Here is a 23,458-nt window from a genome sequence, read left to right on the forward strand (position 1 = left end):
GGCTGAAGCAATGACATTGCCTCAGTTTTGGAATATTTCATCAATTGCTTTTTCTCAGTGCAATCTTCAATTTTCTTTTCCCTTCAATCTTATCATTATTGCATTTTCCCCTCAACTTTTCTCTTGATTAACCTAACTATCTCTCACTCTAATTTTTATGTATTTGTTCAAGAGATTATCTTTTTCTCTTTTCCTTTGGTTGTTGGATATGATTTTTATTTGACCCCTACCTTATTATTTCAAGATGTTAAATTTTTTATTTGTTAGTTTTAAGTTATGAGTTTAGATTTTAATTTTAATCTATGGTTTTAAAATATTATCGTTTTACCATTTAGATTTGAGTTTTGTTTTATCCTTATCTTTAGGTTTCAAAATTTACTTTTATACTCTCATTTTACCTAATTATTTGAATTATTATTTACTTTTTAACCTTTGAAATTCTATTAATTAGTTTAAATTTTTTTATGAATTATTATTTTTATTTTAAATTTAATAGTGGTAAAAATAATGAAACTTTGTTAATTGTAATTCTTTAAATTAATTAATAGACATTAACACGAAAAAGAAAAAAAAAAAGAGTATTTAGTAAAACTAAAGGCTATAGGTGTAAATTTTGAAATTTAGAGCCAAACTACGATAAAACTTGAATCTCAAAAATAAAACTATAATATTTTGAAACTTAAGTACAAAATTGAAATTAGATTCAAAATTTTTAAATTTTGGAATTAATTTCTCACAAGTTTCCTTGACATCAAAATGTTTGAGATTGTGGTTGTTCCATAAGATTATTAATCAAGGTACATGTAAGCTAATCCAAACACTTGTAGATATAAAAAAAAAAAGTACAAACATTTTTTAAAACCAGAGATTAAACGAAAACTATATCCGAAATTGAAGACCCTTTATTTAGTTAACAAAATTGTTTCCATTAATAATATATGATGGCAATTAAATTAGTTTTCATATAGTGTGAACATGTATTTGTTATATTGTTCATATTGTTTGTGACTTAATTAGGGAGAAAAGGAATGTCTACAATGAAATCCAATTGGTTATTGAGGACTTCTAAATGGGTTGAGGAGATAACTCTTGTACTCATTGTAGATTTGTTGTTTGGACAAAGGATTTGTGTACTAATTGCTTAATGAAAAAAAATTTAACGTTCATTTTTTCTCTTCTCCATAAAATAGAACAATTTGTAGTCGTTTGAGACAAAAATTATTTAAGACGGTAAAAAAGTCTACATACCAAACACATCTTGCTATGATAAATATTATTTAAAAATTTTTAATTAAGTATAATAAACATTATTTCAAAACTTCCAATTTACTGTAGTTTTACTATTTGAATTCACTATTTCTGGATGAAACTAAAATAGTCTACGCACCAAACATATACTATTATAAATGAAATTAGATTAATCTACGCCTCAAATACAAAATAATATAATCAAATTATAAGAGCGTAGGACTAATTTTGTATATATCTTAATTTATATACTTATTTAGGACACCTTTAATTTATATGCTATTGTTACGTATACTATACCCTCATTTTACAATTTTATTACATTTTAACCATGTATTTATAATTTTGTTAGTTTAATCAATAAAAATGTAAGAACCAGCCGAATTCATTGAAGGAATCAATTAATTGATCTTTCTTTATTAACTTATCAACGTTATTTCAATTTATATTACATCGTTGCCTTTAAATAATGGACCATTTTGTTCTCTTAATTGAGGTTAGAGAAATTTTGGATCAATAAAAACTTTTCACACTCATTTACTAAATTAACGGCCAACGATATAAATAGGCTGAATTTAGGACTAATTAAAAGTTGACACGATTCTCAAATTGAAATCGAAGACATAAATTGACCCATATAATTTTGATGATGTCACAAGCTTTCATCATGACCGTTGGATTAAGTTAATTGTTTTTGTCAAATTAAATATTATTTATTTGAGCTAAAGTTAAACTGAATCAACAAAATAAGCTTAATTTAGCCTAAATGCTAAATATGACCAAAATCTATTCATGTAACATAGTTGAGCCATCTATGAACCAACAAAGTTTAAACTCATGAAACCCATCTGAGAACTCTATAAATAGAGAGTTCTCTTCAAGAGGACATAAATTTTTACTTTAAAAGGTCTAAAGAATTTCCTAAAGTTTAAAGTTGGTTCGAAAATTCAAATTTTGATTTTCCAAGACTCCAATTTCAAGAAACTTCAAAAACTCCAACTTTAAGAACCTTCCGAACTTTAAGAACATCACATGTTCCACTTATTCAAATCAAACATATGCATTCAATCAAGAACAACAAACCACATGCATCATAATGAACATCAAAACAAGTTCATCTCTCTCTTGTCATCCAAATCTACAAGCAAATCGATGGCACCAAAGAAAGCTGCATCCAAATCTTCTATTGCAAGTGACGCTTGCAAGAGACCTGTTATATGAAGAGGATTGGTGTCAACCCATCATAAAGTATCTTGAACATGGAAAGCTTTCAAAGGATTCTGTCATAAAAATGAGGTATAGACGAAGGAGCTGCGCATTTCATTTATTATAAAAGAGCCTTATGTCGTCGTTCTCTTGAAGGGCTCTTTCTTCGATGTCTTAGAAAGGAAGAATCGATAAAAGCTCTTAAGAAAATACATTAATTTAAATGTCTGTGGGACACATTAATCAGGACCAAAGCTTCAATTCCAGTTGAGAAGAATGAACTACTACTAACCTAAGATGATCCAAGATTCGAAGAAGTATGCAAAGAAGTGTGAAGTTTGTCAATACCATGCATGCAAACTTCATACACCAACCTCCAGAGCTTTTACACCAAAGGTTAGGGACTTGATCTAGTTGGTCCTATTACACCAAAGTCATCAACAGACCGTTCCATTAGAATATAATTATCAAGCGAGACTGTCCAAAACTTTTGATAAGCGCGCATGTTAAACCTCACTCATTTCAAGTTGGCAATCTAGTACTTGTTGTAAGAAGACCGATTATCATGACGAGACATACAGGAAATAAGTTCACACATAAATGGGATAGACCCTGTATTGTCAAAAAAGTTTATACAAATTGAGGATACAAAATTGTTGAATGAGATGAATTAAAAATTGACAATTAGCCCAATCAAGGTAAATTTTTCAAGAAACTTTATGCTCAACATCATTATGTAAAATTATGTAAAGATGAATGACAAGAGAAAAAAAAACGCGATTCAATCACGATACTCCAAGCCCATGATATATGTTATGATCAAATCTAGTATATATTATACGAAATAACAGTCAATCATGAATCTAAATATTTCCAAGGAAGAATGAAAGGGATAAAAGACAAAACCCCACAAATAAACTTATACCCAAAAGTGAACGGATAACAGGTATCATATACACTAACTAAAATGCTAACGTGTGTGTGGTTAACCCAATTGAACTATAACTCTCGGAGAGTCTGAGAAATGAAATATATTTTCAAATTTACTTTCCTAAGAAAAGGAAAGTATAAGGAGGAAGTGGCCCCCAACCTCTGTGGCAATAGGAGCTGGAAAGTAATCTAGGACCTTGGAGCTGTAAGGGAAAGGAACAGCTCATATATTAATTTCCATTTAAGCTCTTTTTCTTTAGATCATATGTTAAATATATATTTCATTTATATATATATATATGTGTGTATATATAGAGATATATTTACATCCACTTTTCTTTTTGAGCCCTCGTGTATATATATCCACCTTAAATCTTCCATCTTTCTTCACACATATTCTCAAACCCTTCTTCTTTTTTCTTCAATTTCTCACTCTCTGTTCTTCTTATTGTTATTTTCCCTCTTATTGTTTTGGGAAATTAGATTGAATTACAGTCATAATTTGCTTGTGCGGCATCATCAAGATTCACAACAAAATAAGAAATAAATAAAGAAAAAAGAAAGGAAACCCTAATTATTTGTTTTTTAAAATTTTGTTTTTGTGGGATTGATTTGTTTGGAAGATGATTTTGATTGAGAATCTTGATGATGCTGCATTAGCAATAACATCAATGGCTATGTATATCTTGGGATCTCAATAATCTCAAACATCTAGAGGTCAGTTATGTTCTTTATTTTTCTATTTAGATTAAGTGATTTTTTTTTCTCAGTGATAGGGGATTATGATTTTTTTGACCTTGCAGATCATGTAAATTCCTATGAACTAGTTTAATTCTGATTCTTCTTCTTTTTTTTTTTTTGGTAATTTATTAGAGGTTACTTAATTCAAATCTCTAATTAAATTCTTTATCAGTTAAACTGCGTTGATTTGAGGAGATTTCAATTTCAAAACCCAAAAGTTTAGAGTTTCTGTTGTCTTTTGAGTTTGGAAATCAAACGACCCCAATTTTCAGGGGTTTCATGGATGATGAGAGTCTATTTTCCAAAAGAAAGATAAAAATTTGAAAGAAAACCTGAAAAGCTTTAAGTGGGTTTTTCTTTATTTTCCTTCTTTTTGTCTCTCTCGTTCGAACGAGATGATGAGATAAGTTTGATAGAAATTAATTACAGAGTTGATCTAGTTTAAAGACAAACAAATTGAGGTTTTTCTTTTTTTTTTTCTCTCTCTCTCTCTCTCTCTCTCTCTATATTTGTTTTTGTTTATGTGGGTCTAGAGAGGGAGATTGAATGAGTGACATAAATCTTCTCGTACAAATTTAGGGTTTGAATGTTGCAGATTAATTGATTGGGGATTGGCCAATTTGTAAGAGAGATATGATGGACATGAAAATTATAGAGATCAGAAAGAGAAATATAAAAAGAACAAGAAAACATGAATTCCAGCTGTGTGTTATGAGTCTTCCGTACTGCTGTTTTTTCTGTCCCACATCGCTTGTGATCATACACCATTTTCTGTCCTCAAAGAACCCTAGATTTATACAATTCTGCTCAAACTAAAAACTAAAAGAAATGGTAAAAGAAAATTACATCACAAAGACACAAATGGTAAGTAGGTACCCTGGGCATCTCAATTAAGTTGATAACTTCGAAACAACCTTCTTTTCTTTCATATCTCTACGTATATGGTTTCATTTTTGTTAACCCTAATTTTACAATTTGAAGTAACCTTCCAACATGGTGGGGACTAGACTTTCAATTTCTAGAAATAGTTTCAAATGGAATAAAGTTCCAATTTAGAAACAAACACATGTTTGGAATTTTAATTTGCAATTCGTTGTTAATTGTCAATTCGAAGATCCATTGTTGAATCTTTCTCTATAAAGAACTTTAGATATTTCTACTTTTTTTTTCTCTTGTTTGGGTAAAATAAGAAAAGTGAAGAACTTTCTTCTCTCTCTCTTTTTAATACTTAGCTTATTTTGTATGAAATTCATTTTCAAGAGTTTTGGGTGTAGGTAGCCATAAATTTTATACCAAAGTGCATATAATTGATATGTACTTATAAGTTGGAAGTTTTCGAGGTTTAAACTTTTTCATACTCACTTTTGTTGTACTCTAGAATTGGAAACTTTATTAGGTAGTAAAATTAATACTCCAATTATGCTAGAATGTTGCTTAGTCAAATATCAAAAAGACTCTTTTTTAGGGTAGTTGTAACGTGGGTAACACTTTTTGGAATAGTCGTAATTAAGTGTATATCAAAGTTTTAACGACAGGTTTTACCGAAAGACCTAGAAATTGTATCTAAATTTTGCTATATATTTTTTACCAACATTTTAGATCTGATTACTATGTTTTAAATTGTTTTTGTTTTTAGTTTCATACAACCTGTCCAAATAAGACTTTTGGTTAGATTTTTAAATCCAATGGTTTATGCGAACTCACTTTGAATTTTTTGACATCTCTTTGTTTCTAACTTTTTAATTTTAGGGACAATTTTGAATTTGTAAACGATTTCAAAATAAATTATATATAGACAACTTAGGTTAAAACAATGATGCAAAAATTTGTTATTCATAAAAATTATTCATTCGAAAACTTTAAGAATCTTCTGTGTAAAAAAAAACTTTAAAACCCGACTATACAGTATGAGTATGAATGAGAACTCGCAAGAAAGAAAAGAAAAAAATTTATTTAAGATATAATTATAAAAAACAAACATCCATACACGTACACACAAACCTTTCATTATATTGAATAAGATTATAAACCATATTTTTGCATAGTTGGATGTGTTGTCAAGATCGTGGACGTGAATATTTGAATCTTTTAACTTATATAATATTTTTTTTATTATTTGTACTAATTTATTAAAAATTAAGCAAATCTTTTGCTTTTATTGGAAGTAAAAAAAAAAAGAATAAAATTTTGTTGGTGTTATTAGTGTGGAAAAATCATGTGAAAGAAAGAAAGATGTCAATTTCAAGTCAGTTTGGAAACTGTTTTTGTAGAGGACAATAATGAACAAACACAAGAACAAAAAATAATAGTAATATTGATTATTATTCTTAGATGGACCATATCCACACACACACACACACACACATATATATATATATATCCCTGCATTCCTATGCAATAGGTAGAAATATAATACGTAAAGGAAATGTCTTCAATTTGTTATCCAATCCTTTAAATGATTAATTAATATATAGATCTAGTTGAATTTAAAGTGTAGAAAGATCATGCGATCTAATTAGAATGTTGTTTATATATACATATATATTAAACCTTTTAATTTCATTGACACCTCAATGTATGTATTTTTTTTTTATTTCTCTCGAATAATTAATAACACAGTTCTCTCCTTTTACTTATAGATGAAACCAACATTCTATTAGTCAACTACGCAAATCTACGCTTTGATTACAGCTTATTAATTATATTTAATATGTCGCGACGTGATCGGGACTCGGAGCAGTCGACATCCCTAATAATTTAATCTTTAATATTTAAAAGGTTTGGAGTCGCCACCAATCATATTAAGGTGTGATTGGTCATAAAAAAAATTGATGTAAATTCAGATTTAAGGTTCGGGAGTCAGTTGTATGTAGGGAAGGTATTAGCACCCATAAAAATGATTACCAAAATTTATCTTTTAAACTAAATTAAAGAGTTTCACAAAACAAAGTTTTTTGTTTGATATTTTTTAAATGTCCTATGCAATTGATGATTACATGGGTGGTGGCATGGGAGCCATTAGAAAAATAGAATTTAATTTTTATTTAATTTTTTTTATTTACCTCAAGAATATTAAAATATCAAACTTTGATATTTTGATCTTCATCATATACTTCTAATGGAAAATTTCATGTATTTAAAGAATTAATGAATTTCGAAGAAAAAACTACTCAGTTCCATTCTAAAATTTTAAAATATAAAATTGTTAGATATACTTTGTTTAAAAATAATTTACTAATTAATTTTTAAAAATTGAGAAATTTCATTGTATTTATGGAATTTTAACCATAAAATCCATAAATAAACATTACTCTTTCCCATAAATAATACAGTATAAGACAGTTGTCAAATATAGCAAATAATACAACCAATAATATATGTTGCCAAATAATACAAATTGGAGATAATATCCTATTATTCAAAAATAAAATATTGGAAATAATATACTACAAATATATACAATTTGATAAATAATGTTTGGAAAGTAAATAATATACATTGGTGAAAAAAGTATTCTGCATCCAACAAATCTAATCAATCGATATAAAACATATTTAATAAACAGTAAAAACAACCAAATTAAACCTTAAATTTAACAAATTTAAATCAAATGGCTTAAAGCATAGGTAATTTGATGTAACAATTTTCAAATGACCTAAACCTAACAAAATTAAAACACTAAACCTAACAAAATTAAAACACAAAAGCAGATCGATGTGATGGTATTCAAATGACCTAGGTCTAATAAAATTACAACACTAACAAAATTAAATACATGAAGCAAATTTGATGCAACAATATTCTATTGGTATTCAATTGGTTTAACCTAACAAAATTAAAACACCCTAAACTTCAAAAAAATTAAATACATACAACCTAGCAAAATTTGATAACCCAACAAAATTAAAATACAAAGCTAGGCATAATTTAATGAAAAATAGATTCAATTGGACCTAACAAAATTAAAATACCATAAACCTAACAAAAATTAAACACACAGCTAGTCAAAATTTGATGAAGGAATAGGTTTAATTAGTCTAACCTAACAAAATCAAAAGCTCGTTAAAATAAATTTAATGAATTAAAAACAAAACAAATTCGAAGAATGGAAGAACAATCTAGGAAAAATGGAAAGAATAAACTTTCCTAGAGCTTTTCACCCTTTTAACTGATCTTTCCTTCTTCCAAAAAATTCTCTCCCTCCCTCTTTTTTTTCTCTATTTTTATATGAGACTGAGATGGTAGCCTTTTTTCTAAGATTGCAAGATCGTGAGGATCGTGTTTGTGATAGTAGGAAAGTGGGAAGAATCGTAAAGAGGGAGGGAAAAATCGTGGGACTTTGAGGAAGGAGTGGTTGAGAGAAAAGAGACATGAAATTTAATTATTGTTTTTTTTAAAAAAATCAAATTCAAATCACCTTAATTTAATAATAATAAAACAATAAAATAAAATAAAGCAAAGTAAATATAAAAAATAAATGGCCAGAATATGGTATCTACCTAGTATATATAAAAAAATCCATGTTTTCCTTTTAATTTCGATCAATGCAAAATAATTTTGTAATATTTGGAAGTTCAGGATTTAAATAATATGTTTGTGTCCATACTTTCCTACAAATATTCATTTTTAATTCATCAATTTTTAAATGTTCAACATTATATTTTTAATAAATTTTAATTAAATTCAATTCGTTAATGTTAATTTTTAAATGTATATGGATCAAAATAGTATTAAAAAAAAAACAGTTCCTCTACAACTCAAGCATAAAAAATTATTGCCGCGCGCGTACATCTTCTCTTACACAAAAATAAATAAATAACATTTTGAATAATACATTTATGTTTAATAAGTAAATAAACAAAATGATCACAATTTGTTATCAAACTACTTAAATCAACTCTATTTTAGCAATCAAGGTATATTTAGTTTTTCTTTTATAATTAAAGATTCAAATTCCCGTTTTCTATTTTTTTTGTTGTTTGTTTCACGTTTCTCCTATCTTGTTTCTTTTTTTAAGAATAAGAAACGAGAATATGTTTGATAACTAATCCATTTTTTTTTTGTTTATTGAAAAAATAAACACAAACAGAACTTTGTTTGATAATCATTTTTTGTTTCTTATTTTTGGTGTTATTTACATTTTTGCTTCATTTTCTTAGTTTAAATATAATTTATTTATGTAGAAAATAAAAAGTATGTAGAATTAATTCAAATTCCAAAAACAAATAATTATTAAAATTAACACCGTCAAATATACATTGCAAAATTAATAACTATAATATAATAATTTTTATAATATATTGTTAAAATTTGATTTTAACTATTACTTTACCTTCGATATATTTTTCTTGAATGACGTTGATTCAAATTCAACTCAACTATTTATTATATAAGTGTTGTTGTTGTAAAATATAAAAGATATCCTAAATAATATATGAATTTAAATATTAAATAATTTAAAATTCAAAATAAAATTACATACAAATCTAAAATATAAAATAAATACAGTTGAAGAGAAAAGAAATATTAAATTTAGATTTAAAATTTCAAAATCAAATAATACATTAATCTTAATAATGAAAAGTGAAAATTTAAATTTAAATAAATATACAGTTGTGAGAAATTAAGATATATATAAATAAAAAATTAACCAAGGAAGAAAATATGAAAAGTTAATAAAGAAAAAAAAAACTAAAACAAGTTAAGGAATATAAAAAAAGAAAGAAATAGAAAAAAGGTCAACAAAGTTGGAAATAGAACTGAATGTCTTTTAAGTCAAAAGTGAATATTGATGTATCTTTTTATCAATGAGCCAACAAGAGATTTTAAATTGTATAAGAAATATAATCATATAAAATAGGACCATAATTGAGTGAAACCTTTTTTCGTATCCAATTTTTAAAAATGTTTCTTAAATATTAGGAACGAGCATTTTTGTTTCTTAAAAACAAGAAAGAAACAGGAACGTTAAACAAAAAGATTCTTCAATGAAGTAAATATTAAAAAACAATTCACATAGTAGATTTGGGAATGGTTAGGAAAAGTACACAATTAAATTACTTATAAAAATGTAGCAAAATATTTAAATTGAGTTTTGTAAATAGTTTTAATATTTTGCTATTTTTAAAAATGTCAATAATTAATTTATATTCCAGGTAAAAGGAGAAAAAAAGGAAAGAAATAAGAAAGGAGAAAGAAAGTGTGATGAAAGCAAAACAACAATAATAATGTGTTAGGAAGCAAACAAATAAAAACAAAATGAAAAATGGACCAATGTAAGGTCACTTATAAAAAAAAAGCCAATACTATAATAATTCTTCAATCTTGCTTTTCAAATGTACTGCTACTATCCCAAAAACACAACAATTGTTTATTCCAACTTTAAGGTTTTTTCATTCTTAAAAAAGGCCTTTTCTTTTTTTTTTTAATTTCTTTTTCTAATAAAAGTTTATTGTAAGGTCTAAAGGGAAAAAAAATTCAATATAGAGAAAGAAACACAAATGGTAAATCCAAAGAGAGAAATTTTTTCTTTTTCTTTTTCAAATTTATAACGATTTAACTTTTAGTTAGGTTAGATGTGATTTTTTTTTAAAAAAGAGATAAACTTTGTACAACGGTCTAATTTTATACTATTATGGAAACGAGTATATAAATTACAGACTACATGTCATTGGTAAGAAACTAGACAATTATGATTGTTGTTTTGGTTTCAACGACGGGTGAGAGTGAATATCTGAAGTATTAGACTTTTTAGTCAAAGATATGTACTTTACCTATTTGAATTATGACTTTGTTGAATGAAAAATTTTGACCGAAATCATATCACATCATCACTATAGAAGTTCTCATTGGGAAATTTATAAAACGACTTGGTCGAGTACCTAAAAGAGGAAACCGTGGAAATAGCAAAATCCTGGAAAGAAAAAAGAAAAATAGAAAATCCCAAAATTATTTTGATTTATGGCAAAACTGCCTATCAAATTAATTTTTCTAAAATTTTTGGCCCGAGTTTACCCCTCCGCGAATGACAATTGCTCACATACAAATACAATGTATTTGTTGAGATAAAAAAATCAAATAAAATATCACATAGCACGAATATAGTGTATTTGTAAACACATTCACTTTTTGTAATGGACGTCAATCACCATCAGTAGGAGGACCCTCCAATGAACATATATGTGTGTATGTATATATATATATATTGTTATTTAACTTCAAAGATAAATTTAACTATTTAGCATTTTTTGTTCTTCAAATTATTCATAAAAAAACAGACATAAATAATATATATGTACGCCCCAAATTAAAGGTAATTTATTTGTAATTATCTTAAGTTTAAAATTTAAATTTTTGGGTGTTATTTAATTATTGAAATATTTGATTGGTAGAAATTGGAACTTATTAGATATTTTGGAAAAATATCTAATTGTTTATATTTGAGGACGCGCGTAGCCTGATCGAGCCGTTTTCCCTGTCGAGTCGAGCCGCCTGTCTCCTTCAGCCTTGAGCCGCCAAGCCACCTAGCTTATTTTTTGTTTTTTTTTTACCTATTTTTGGTAAGTTTTGATGGTGTTTTGGTTGGTTCCTAACAAAGATCAATTTTGGACCCTAAATAATTTAATTATGGATTTAATTGAATTATTTTTCATGATAGATCAATTGGGAGTTGTACTGTAGAATTTTCCTAAACTAAGGGTAAATTAGATTTGACCTCAACTTTGGGTAAGTTGAAACAATTAGAATTTTAATCCTTAAGCGACTTTTAATTAATCTATTTACTTTAGTTATTGGGTTCCCTTGTTGTTTAGGACTTGACTCTTGGGAAGCTTAACCGTGACTATTAGGATAATTTTGGTTTAAGCTAATCTCCAGGTAAGAGATTCTCCTACTAGACCTTCAGACTGAATTTAATAGGCTGCATGTAATTATGATTATGCATTGATAATGAATGTCATTATATGGATGATTAATGATGATGACTGATATTATGTTTATAACCGGTAGTATATTGATGATGACGACTGCGTTATGTTCTTGATGACGATGTTTGAAGAATGTTATGATCGATACTTATGCCATGTTTATAATGATGTGATGATATGTTCATGCTATGGATAGGGTGTACTGTTATCTTTATCTATTAGAGTCGTACCCACATGGGTGTCCCTCAGGATCACCACCTTTTTATGACTGAGTAGTACGACAGGATCACCAGTCCAGTATGACATAGACATTGATTATGAGTGATTCGACGGAGTCACTCACAACCCTCGGGTATACTAAATACCAGTTTGTCTAGGTGTTCCTTTGGACTCACGGAAGACCAAACATGTTCCTACGAGATCACAGATCACACATGTTCAAAAACGTGCCAGTTTAGGGGTACCACTTTACAGGACTCTAATAGGAAGTTAATAAGCACCTAGCGGGACTAGTAGTGGGTCCCTTACTGAGTATACTTTTATACTCACTCTTTCTTGTTTAATTTTACAGGCAGAGGTAGAGGTAAGGACAAAGGAAAAAGAAGTGACCGTGGTGAGCCATATGGAACACTTTTGCTTCAGCCTTATGTTATTTGTTCAGATTTCAGTATTTATGTATTTGTAATTTTTATTAACTTTCTTCTCTTAAAACTAGATATGGCCCGAGTTAGGGTTTTATTTAAATTTATTTCTACGTACATTTGTTTATGATTTTAATGAGTAATTTGAGATTTTGCTTTATTTTCTATTTTTAATTTAAGAAATTTTATTTATCTTTTAATTAGTAATGGCCTCGGCTTAGTATAAGGAGTTGGGTCGTTACAACATAATACATATTTTATATTTTAACATTATTTCTAACATTATTTTCCACCCTAAACCATTAATTTTAAATCAAAATTTTAACATTATTTTAAAATCCAAATTCTACACCTTAATTTTAGATTGTTTGTTTTAATCCCTAAAATCATGCCAAAGATAGTATCCCACCCTAAAATTACACTCTAGTTTTAATTTAGTTTGAATCTCTAAGATTATGCCAAATATAATGTTCGAGTCCCTACAATTATTTTGTATAATTTATGAAACAATAATTTTATATACATCTGTCATATGCTATGATAAACCTAAAAATCAAAGCTTTGTAATTTAATAATATTTTAGCATATATCTCTTCATTTAATTATTTCCACACATTTTAAATAATTTTGTAATTTAAAAATATACTTGACTACTCAGTAAACGTGTTTCCTTTGTAGACTGTAACAGACGATATGCCAGATGAAGGAGATGCTATGATGTGAAGCCTGAAGATTGAAGATGCGAACGGACGATTGAAGATTGAAGATGTCTTGGACGAATTTGAAGATTGGAGATGGAAGTAGAACAGACGATTGAAGTTGCAAATAAGATTTGAAGTTGAAGATTGAAGTGAAACGAACGAAGTTTAAGATTAGAGATGTGCCGGACGAAGGAGATGCAAAGGGCGATGTGAAACAGACGATGTGATGGACGAAGGAGATGCAAAACGAATGATGGGTTCTCTTCTTATGCGAATGAGATGCAATTGTAATGCCCCAAAAATTAAGATAATTAACTCCAAATTTTAGAAAGTTAATTAACTCCAAAAACGAATGATGGGTTCTCTTCTTATGCGAATGAGAATTTTTAGATGTTAGCCAAGTGCTAATATTTATTAATTAAGATACTGAGTTTTTCTTTTATGAATACGATCAAATTAATTGGAGAATTTTTACTGTCAGCTAGGGAGTACCTTGTTTGGCTAAAATCTCCAGGTAAAAGATTCTCCTACTAGACCTTCGAACTGAATTTAAGAGACTGTATGTAATTATGATTATGCATTGATGGTAGCTAAAAGACATAATAACTTGATGCTATTGATAATGATTGTCATTATATTGATGATTGATGATGATGACTGATATTATGTTAATGACTGGTAGTACGTTGATGTTGATGCATGATATATTAATCACATGATTAAGGACGTTAAGATTAATATTCATGTCTTGTTTATGATAATGTTATGACATGTTACATGCTATGGATAGAGTGTACTGTTAACTTTATCTATTAAAGGCGTACACATGGGTGTCCCTCGGGATCACCACGAGGGATTACCACCTTTTTATGACTGTGTTATCCGACGGGATTACCAGTCCATTATGACATTGACATTGACATAGATATGATTATGAGTGATTCGACGGGATCACTCACAACCCGATTGTCTTAGTGTTTCCTTCGGATACACTAAAAACTAGTTTGTCTTATGTGTTCCTTTGGGTTCATCGAAGACCAAATATGTTCCTACGGGATCACAGATTGCATGTGTTCGGAAACGTGTCAGTTCAGGGGTACTTCTTTACAGGACTCTAATAAGAAGTTAGCAGACACCTAGTGGGACTAGTAGTAGGTCCCTTATTGAGTATATGTTTATATTCACTCTTTTTATGTTTAATATTTCAGGCGAAGGTAAAGGTAGAGGAAAGCTGGCGAGCGACAGAGAAGGATACATGACATGCCATATGGGGACTCAGTTTTGCTTCCGCGTATATGTATCAGTGTTTCAGCATTCTGCTTTTATTGAAAATTTGGTCTTCCCTCTTTTCAAGAAAGTGTTTAATATTATTGTTTCTTTTTAGTAATGACCTCAGCTTAGTATAAATAGTTGGGTCGTTACAGCAAAACGGATGATGCGAAGGATGAGATGCAGATGAAGTTTGGGTTTTTCAATTTGAAGCGGGCGAAGTTAGGGTTTTAAAGTAAGGGAAGGAAATACTTGAAAATTTTTTGTTTCCAAATTCCAAATAATAAAAGATTTGAAACGATGACTTGTACAAATTGAATGAGATATGATATAACTTGCAGATTTTTGAGAATGTGATTTGATGGATTCTTTCTGTTTTAGGGAGAAAGTAGGGAAAGTATATTATTCAATTGTGGGTGCAAACTTTTATTTAATTATAAAGTATTTGCGAATTAGTAAACAAATGTATTTAGGAATCGTGTTTGTCACTTAGGTGGGGTATTTAAGGCATTATCCTCCCATTTTTATTTTAAATTATTATGTTTTGCTATTTTGTCAATTTAAAAATAAATTTGTCATTTATATAAAGTAAACTTCTAATTTTGTCTAATTAAAATGGCTTATACCTAACCCCAATTTTAGTCCAGAATAGAAAATTAGGCCAAAAAAGACATTGAATCCGAGCCCATCAAGCAATAGGAGCCCTAGCCAGCCTAAAACCCATGAAAATCCTCTACGTAGAGGTCTTGCCCTTTCATTAAAAAAGAGGGGGAAGGACAGAGTTGAAGCTGAGGAGTCAATCTCTGAAGCTTTCAAGACGTTAAAGTTATTGTCGATCTTGAGATTACCATCTGAAATGATGGAATTTTTCTTGAGGTAAGTCGTTATCAAAATGATAGATTGTTATCGATGTAAGTATACAAAACAAGAATTTATTCCTAGTCAAAAATAAAAGAATACAAGAATAGAGAAAGACTAGATGAAATATGAGGGTTAGGGATTACCTCAATTACCTTTCAAAGTTATCTTTTTAACCCTTCTTACCTTTGTGGAAATTGAGAGTAGTATGGGGAAGAAGGGTGTCGAACCCTATAGAGCACTTAGGATTCAAAACTTCAAAATTTACAAACAAGGTTGATTAGTAGTTTCAGGATCTAAAAGAAAATTAGAAACACAAAAGGGGAGGTTTGTGGAAGTAATTCTTGAACTATAGTAAAGAACAAACATTAAGGGATGATTAGTGACAACAAGTAATTCAAGTAAAGTCTTTCTTTCAAGTTTAGTAGAGGGATTTTTTCTTGGGCAATTACCATGTTTCTTATCATTGAAAAAGAAGAAGATCAATTAAAATCTTTTCTTGAATATGCAAGAATGGAATTTTTACAAAAAGAAAGTAACCAAATCTCTATTAAAACATGATCAATCTCAGCAACCAAAGCATGTTAAAATTGAGACAAAATTCATCATATTCAAGATTTGCTAAGGAAGGGATAGCCACTACCCTTAGCAAAATTAATGCCCACTTCAAACTTGTTATGCAAGAATCAATTAGTAGAAGATTGAAGACAATATCAACAATTAATTCATCATAACAAAACATTGAAAATCAAAATTTAAGTTCAGCACTTTAAGAGTTTGTAAAGAAATTTCAATGAAAAATTGATGGGAAAAACTTATTTATTTTATTGAAATTTCAAAAGAAATTGCAAAGGGAAACAAACAATCAAATAAAAAATTGAAAAGATATAGAAAAGAATTTAATTCTCAAAGAAAACATGTTAATTTAACCCTAGAAAAAGTCTCAAAAGATTACCTTAGCCCATGAAGATTGATGAAATTCTTGAAGAGTTGTTGAGGAAAGAATCCATTTCTTTGACAAAAGTAATCTTTTATTGATAAAGTTTCAAGAATTTTGCTACAAGAATTGAATGAGAAAGATATATTTTTTTTTTACATTCGAATTTCTCTTTTCTTTCTCCCAAAAAAAAATATGGGGGATTTTATAGAAGAGAAAATTAGAGGAAAAAAATGGAACTAGGTTAAAAACTGCCATTTTGCAGTTAATTTTGGGGAAGATGATGAACTGGGCCACGAATGGGCTTGGGTCGGGTCTTGGGTTGATCCAATTGAAGAGAAAAATAAAAAAGGAAACGTGGCTGCTGAGATTCGAACTCACGACAGGGGAAAGGCGCGTGCGGACGAGGGCTCGACACGTGGCGGACTAGGCACGGGTCGCAAACCGGTTCGTGGATCGGGTTGCCGGATCGGGTTTCCAGGTCGTGCAAAAAAAAGAAAGGAAAAATAGGGCTGCGCCTGGAGTTCGAAGACGCGACTTTGAGGCGGACGCGTGGCGTGATTTGGTGATGCCACGTGGTGCGATTTGGTTCGTCCGATCTTTTCCAATTTCTTGGTTTTGCCCTTAAACTTGTCTTTGACCGTTCTTCTTCGTTATAACTCCGATTTAAGTGATTTCAGTGGAATTGGACTTGTATCAGGATGAAGTTTCATATTCTGCATAAAAATGACATTTTAGTGAGTAAATGAATAAAGGATAGAAAAAATTAGTCTAATAATATTAGGTCTAAAATAGCCCTAACACCATCTTCTAAAAAATTTGAAAACTTGCAAGTAAACCTTACTAAAATTCTAGAAGATTGAAGATTAAATTGATTTATATCCACAACTTTTTTAAAGGTGAGGAATAAGAGAAGTTTTAAGTTTTACTTTACATTCATTCGAGGGATTAGATCTGCATTACACTGATATCAATACAAAGTTTAAATTCCATGAATTTGAAAACAAAGGATTAAGTGAAAACAGAGTTGTATGTCATGTGTTCAAATGTGTTTGATAACAAAATTAAAAAATTGAATTCTAATTTAAACAACTACATATTAATTTTAGTTACTCACTAAATATTAATTGGCAGTAAATTTGTTTGTGAACATGGTTTTATGTTAAAAAAATCGTAGAATTATTATTTCTAATATCATATAATATATAGGATAAATTGGGACTTATAACTTATGGTTTGGAAGAAGTTAAAATTTAGGTTTAGGGTTTATAATTATAATTAACCTATATGGGTTGATAAGAACTTCATAAATAGTCCCAATGGTAGACACAATTTAAGAGGATTTAATAAACCATAGAGATTGTATATGAAGTTATATCAAACTACATAAACTAAAATTTAAATTTTAGAACCATACGAACTAACTTTATCCAAACCATAGGAATGAAATTTGGAATTTAATATATTTTATATAATTACATATTTTAAAATTATTTGAAAAAAATTGAAATGAGTTTATAACCTGGCATTATATTTTTAAATATTTTTATCTTTATTTAATATATTTCTAAAATTTGAAATTCAAATTCTCAATACAATGAAACATAAGAATGCCATTTTATGAATTTATACTGTTTTGATCACAAAATTCGAAATCAATTTTCAAAAAAAGAAGATTTGGATTGTTTACGAAACACATCTTCTTACATTTGAAAACATGAAAAAGAATCTGAATCGTGAATCCTAAATCTTTGTAAAAGTGTGACTATGTTATTTTGAGAAAGTAAAATAAAAGAAACAATAAACTATTGACACTTTATAGAAAAATTAATAAAAAATAAATTTATTACACATAATTTTTATGAAGTATAAATATTTTGTTAAATTTTTTATTTTTAATAATTTTCATAAATATAAATAGAAATATACAAACGATTTTGTAATGAAAAGTTAGAAGTACAATATGAGAGATTAAAGTGTTATGCTTGATAACCTTCATATTAATATTTTCAACTTTCTATTTCTATAATAATTAAAAAAAAAAGAATTTCTATTCCTTCTTTCTTATTTTTTTTATTAATTTTTTAATGTGAAAATTGTGAAGAAAATTTTATTGCTTCCTATTCAAATTTTCTTTTCAAAACACAAAAATAAATATTATTTTCTCTTTTTTTGTTCTATAATTATAAATAACACTCACTGTTTGTGGTATTTAATCATAAAATTGGTTCATTTCAATTTCAAACTAAACTGTCTACTGTAATTATAATGAAAAATAATTTTAAAATAATTATTATGTATTAATAATATTTTAAAAAATTACGAATATGGCAAAAACTTATATTTCTCGTAGAGTCTTGTAGTTTATCAATCATATACCAATAATTGTTATATGACTAATTGGTAATAGATTCCCATCATTAATATATTTTAAGATATTTTCCTATATAATCGCTAAATTTACTATAAATTTAATTATTTTGAATATAATCGTTAAATTCACGACTATCTAATTATCTATTTATATAGCTAAGTCATTGGGCCAGTTCTTCGCTACCAACGTTGGGCTGCGACACGGACAGGTTTTTTTCAAGCCCAAATACGGCCCATTTTGTACGTCGAAAATTACGCCGGTTGACCAAATTGCCCCGGGCAGCTAAAATCCTGAAGTTCCAAGCTCCCTCTGTCCTCGTTCTTGCTCTGCTCGAAAACCCAGATGAACATGAAGAAATTCATATCAATTCCCATTTTTTCTGTGTTATCCTTGATGGGTTTTGTGTATTACATTACGGTTTTCATTTTCATCCAGGATTGGACTGGTTTGCTCACCTCTCCCGGTTTAATTAACTCTTTCATTTTCACTTCCTTGGCTTCCCTTTGCCTGTTCTCTTTCGCTGTTTGTGTTCTTACCGACCCTGGTTCCGTACCTTCTTCCTATTTGCCTGATTTTGAAGAAAGCGCTGGCTCGGGTCATGATGCCAAGAATTCCGTAAGTTTGCATTTCAATTCTTTTTTACGAGCTGAATTTCTTTGTTTTCTATGATTTATAATGTGGATTTCGGGATTTCTATTTGGAAATTATAAAGCTTTTTGTTTTTTTATGGAGGTGGAATCGATAGGGGTTTATTTGTGTATTTGTTGAATTTGGTTGTTAGAACATTTTGGTTTGCTTGTAGGTTTTGAGCCTTGGTTGATATTAACGAGGTCTCAAATGAGGGGAATAGACTTAGTAGAACTATGAAGTATTGGAGCTTAATTAGATGAATTGGGGGTCACTTTTTTCAGGGAAGAATTCTTATTACTATGTTGGTTAGTAGATGTTAAGAATCGAATTCAGCAGGTTTTCTTTGTTATTTTTCATTTGAAGTTTATGATTTTTGTATATATTTAAAGTGGGACTGGACTGAACGGCCACCAAAATCCCAACAAAGGATCTTTGTTCTGATCTAAATTTTATTTGATTAACAATTTACTTTGTCTTATATTGGTTTTCAATAAGATTCAATTAGGTAGGACTCCATTAATGTAGCTCCTTAATACGTCAGTTGCTGAAAAGATACTTGATAGTTGTATGTAATTTCATATTCTATCTAAATATTTTTACATATTAATCGTATAGTTCAAGCTGAACATTTTTCACACTGCTTGATGATATCACAATGCCTGAATCACAATCTCGAGCAAGGTAGTTCAAGATTGTAAAGCTAAAGCATGTAAGATAAATTATAATAACTATGCGGCTAAAGGTTCAAGTGCAGCATCTACTGCTGATCACTGATTAATAACTGCATGCATCAGAGAGTGATCTTATGTCAAGGTTTTAATGGAAGCAATGGATCAGTGGTTGATTGAACAGTAATTCAATGGCAGAGAAATCATTTGGAAAAGTCCTGATCTACTAGGACGATGGGGAAACACGTTGGCTTATCCAAAAAAGTCCATATATTTTTAAATCTCAAGTAGGCTACTGGTTTGTCAGTGACCAATTATCAATAGACCCTTTAATCTAGGCTGATTATGATACATATCCCAATCCCTTTCTTTCTTGATACTGAAGGTACTATTTCATTGAGTAGATTTGAGCCTAGAATCCAACAGAACTTTTATGAGTTGGAATTCAGCTAAAAACTATCTCCATGTTGGAAATCAATTCAATTGCATACTCTGTATTGTGTTTTAGTCATTGACACCAATACAATATAATCACAGGCTTTACAGATGAAGCAGTGTGAAAAGTGTAACACCTACAAGCCTCCAAGGGCCCATCATTGTCGAGTTTGCAGAAGGTGTGTTTTGAGGATGGTAGGTTCTATTGTACCTGCTGCATAACAATTGAACTTTGGCCCTTAACTTCAGATATGGATAAACTGAATGCTTGCAGTTTAAATTGGATGGTAGGTTCTATTTTATTTCATGTGGGTTTAAATTGGATGCAGGATCATCATTGTTTGTGGATAAACAACTGTGTTGGTTATTGGAACTACAAGTCCTTTTTTGTTCTTGTCTCCTATGGGACTTTGGCAAGCTTATATTCTACGGTATGCCTTTTTCAGTTTATTTCTTCTCATTTGACAATATATCTGGTTTTTGTTTATAACTTGAGCTTTGGTTATGTAGTTCATAATTTTGAGCTGTGCATTTCAAAAGAACTGGAATTTAGAGGGAACGCTTCCTTTAAAGATTTTCTATGTAAGTTGTTTGTTTATATAACCTATATCTGTTTTCATGTACTTTAATTTCATAATTTCACACTCATCTGGTTAAACTCTGTATTACTGCAAATTCGTGAAGCATGCATCAGGATGTTATTTTATTTTTTTGGTACAATCAATATGCATTTTAATGCTCTTCCCTGAATGTTGCTAATCTAAGCAAGCGAATTGATGAACTGTTTATGCAGCTCCTGTTTCATGAATTTCAAATGCTGGGGAACAATAAAGCAACCAAAATGCTTGTGAAATTCTCAAGTAGCATTTTCATTGGTTGAGCTGTAACTCTCTAAGCGGCTTTTGCACAAAAAAATTGTCAAAACGTTTTCTAGACAAATAAACGTTAGAAATTAGAAGGTTGATAAACTGAGCTGAATCGAGCTCTAGAGTCTCTAGGTTATCGCTTTAGTCCTCGCCTAATCTACTATTATATTTCACTTAAATGACCCATGCTTGAACCCACCTATCTTCAACTTTACCGTACCGGATTCTAATTGATACAACCATAAGGTGCCTTGAGAAATTTTGACTGTCATACATCCTAATAAATATGGTCTTTGGTCAAATTTTTACTTGACTTTTATGTTTTAGGTTATTTGTGCAGTGATGATGATCTCCTTGAGCTCGACTCTTGGAACTCTTTTGGGCTGGCATGTCTACCTCATCATTCGAAACATGACAACTATAGAGGTATAATATGGATTCCTACAGTTGTATATTTTGAATTATGAGCATGAATTCCTTCCCCCTCTGATTATCGAGTAAGAATCATGTTTCTTCCAAACAGTATTACGAAGGAATACGTGCAGCATGGTTGGCTAGAAAATCTGGACAGAGCTACCAGCACCCATTCGATATCAGTGCTTATAAAAATATGACCTTGGTCGGTGGCTTCTTCTTACCCTTTTTGTCTTCTATATGTGTCTGTCTGCAGTCACATGTTCCCATGTGTTCTACATTCTGAATGTTGGGTTATTTAAAAGTTTCCGTGTCCATCTTATATAAAAGAGGAAACCTTGTTAACTCAACATTCAAGTTTTTTTGTGACATCTTATCTTATATTATTGAATGTATGATCTGTCCATATGGTACTCATTTGAGTTCTGAATAAAAGCAGAACAAGGTAAACTTATCCAGGGTGTTAATCTTCTCAGGTCTTAGGTCCAAACATTCTGAAATGGGCATGGCCTACTTCAGTCGGCCATCTAAAAGATGGACTCAGTTTCCCAACTTTGCGCGATACTTCATGAACGAGTTCAACTGAGCTGACCCGGTTTTTGTTTTGGTTAGAAGAATACTTCAATGGCGAGCATAGTGAAGTCGAAATCTAAATTTGTAGATAAATACACTGCAATTTCTCCACTCATTAACCCATAAAAGGAAACAAAGAAGAGTCTGGATTGATTCTGATCAAAGTAATCAACCTCAGAAACAAGGGATAATGCGCATACGTGCAATTATGTGTTCAATAGAAAACTGATGTAGATCTATATTCTCAAATACCATTCCAACTTTGTGAATTTCAAATGACTGTAAAAAAGTCTTAGAAGTCTTTAGCTTGTTCTTATTTCTTTTAATTCCCCTTGAATTCATCTTGGATAGTTTCTTTCCCCCTCCTGTCACTCAAATTTTGAATACAATCTAAAATGGTTTCAGTGCCATTTTATTTTCTTATTTGATTTGATTCTTCTATTTTGATTCAACTTTCAGAGTTTTTATTTTATTTAAAATTTGCCTTGGAAATCAAATGCTACCTTAAAAAGAGGAGGGGCATTAAGTATAAAAAACCAACCAATAAAACAAAACTTTAAAACAAACAAAGATGATCATGAAATATATGATTTAAAATTTGTGGAAGAATGCAAATTTTGCACATTTTTGTTTTGTCTGGGTGTGGGAAAGATGAGTAGGAGCTTACTAGGTTTGTTCAATGGATAAAGAAAAACCAACTATTTAACTCAACAAAATGTGCATACCAATTAGGCAATTATTCCACATGCTGCTTAATAATTCCATCCAAAATTTTGTTCCACATGTTAATATTTCAATTGATATTTTTATCTTTTTATGAGTCCCTGAGTCGATACTTTATGTAATTGATGTGGATATGATATAAATAATTAAAGTGTAAAATATTTATTTACTTATTTATTTATTTATTTATTATTATTATTATTTTAATTTTCAAGAAACACCCATCAACATCAATATTTTTATTGACATTTTCGTACAATTGAGATCTTAATATTTTCGTCGACGTTGACATTTTAAACTTGAATTCCTTTCTTTCTAT

At 29.4% G+C, this 23,458-nt stretch overlaps 1 protein-coding gene, 1 long non-coding RNA gene and 1 other non-coding gene across 4 annotated transcripts; 2 read left to right on the plus strand and 1 right to left on the minus strand.

The window, feature by feature from the left end:
- Positions 1-3,788: 3,788 nt before the first annotated feature.
- On the plus strand, positions 3,789-7,173 carry LOC127148522 (uncharacterized). Its single transcript, XR_007819547.1, has 2 exons — positions 3,789-4,101; positions 6,765-7,173. It is a non-coding gene; the product is annotated as an uncharacterized LOC127148522 (long non-coding RNA).
- MIR172F (microRNA MIR172f) lies at positions 3,883-4,045 on the minus strand. Its single transcript, NR_120717.1, has one exon. It is a non-coding gene; the product is annotated as a microRNA MIR172f (primary transcript).
- An 11,923-nt stretch (positions 7,174-19,096) lies between the features above and the next one.
- Positions 19,097-22,839, plus strand: LOC103496441 (probable protein S-acyltransferase 15). 2 transcript variants are annotated; one of them, XM_008458291.3, is made up of 7 exons: positions 19,097-19,445; positions 20,666-20,758; positions 20,893-20,994; positions 21,074-21,145; positions 21,757-21,855; positions 21,953-22,048; positions 22,320-22,839. In XM_008458291.3, the coding sequence occupies exons 1-7, from the start codon at positions 19,173-19,175 to the stop codon at positions 22,413-22,415; spliced, it is 831 nt and encodes a 276-aa protein (XP_008456513.2). In that variant the 5' UTR covers positions 19,097-19,172; the 3' UTR covers positions 22,416-22,839. The 2 variants fall into 2 exon arrangements, with proteins under 2 accessions (XP_008456513.2, XP_050938515.1); XM_051082558.1 differs by lacking the exon at positions 21,074-21,145 and having other exon boundaries at positions 19,105-19,445.
- Positions 22,840-23,458: the final 619 nt, after the last annotated feature.

Source organism: Cucumis melo, chromosome 3 (genome assembly GCF_025177605.1).
Source record: "Cucumis melo cultivar AY chromosome 3, USDA_Cmelo_AY_1.0, whole genome shotgun sequence".
Classification (NCBI taxonomy): domain Eukaryota; kingdom Viridiplantae; phylum Streptophyta; class Magnoliopsida; order Cucurbitales; family Cucurbitaceae; genus Cucumis; species Cucumis melo.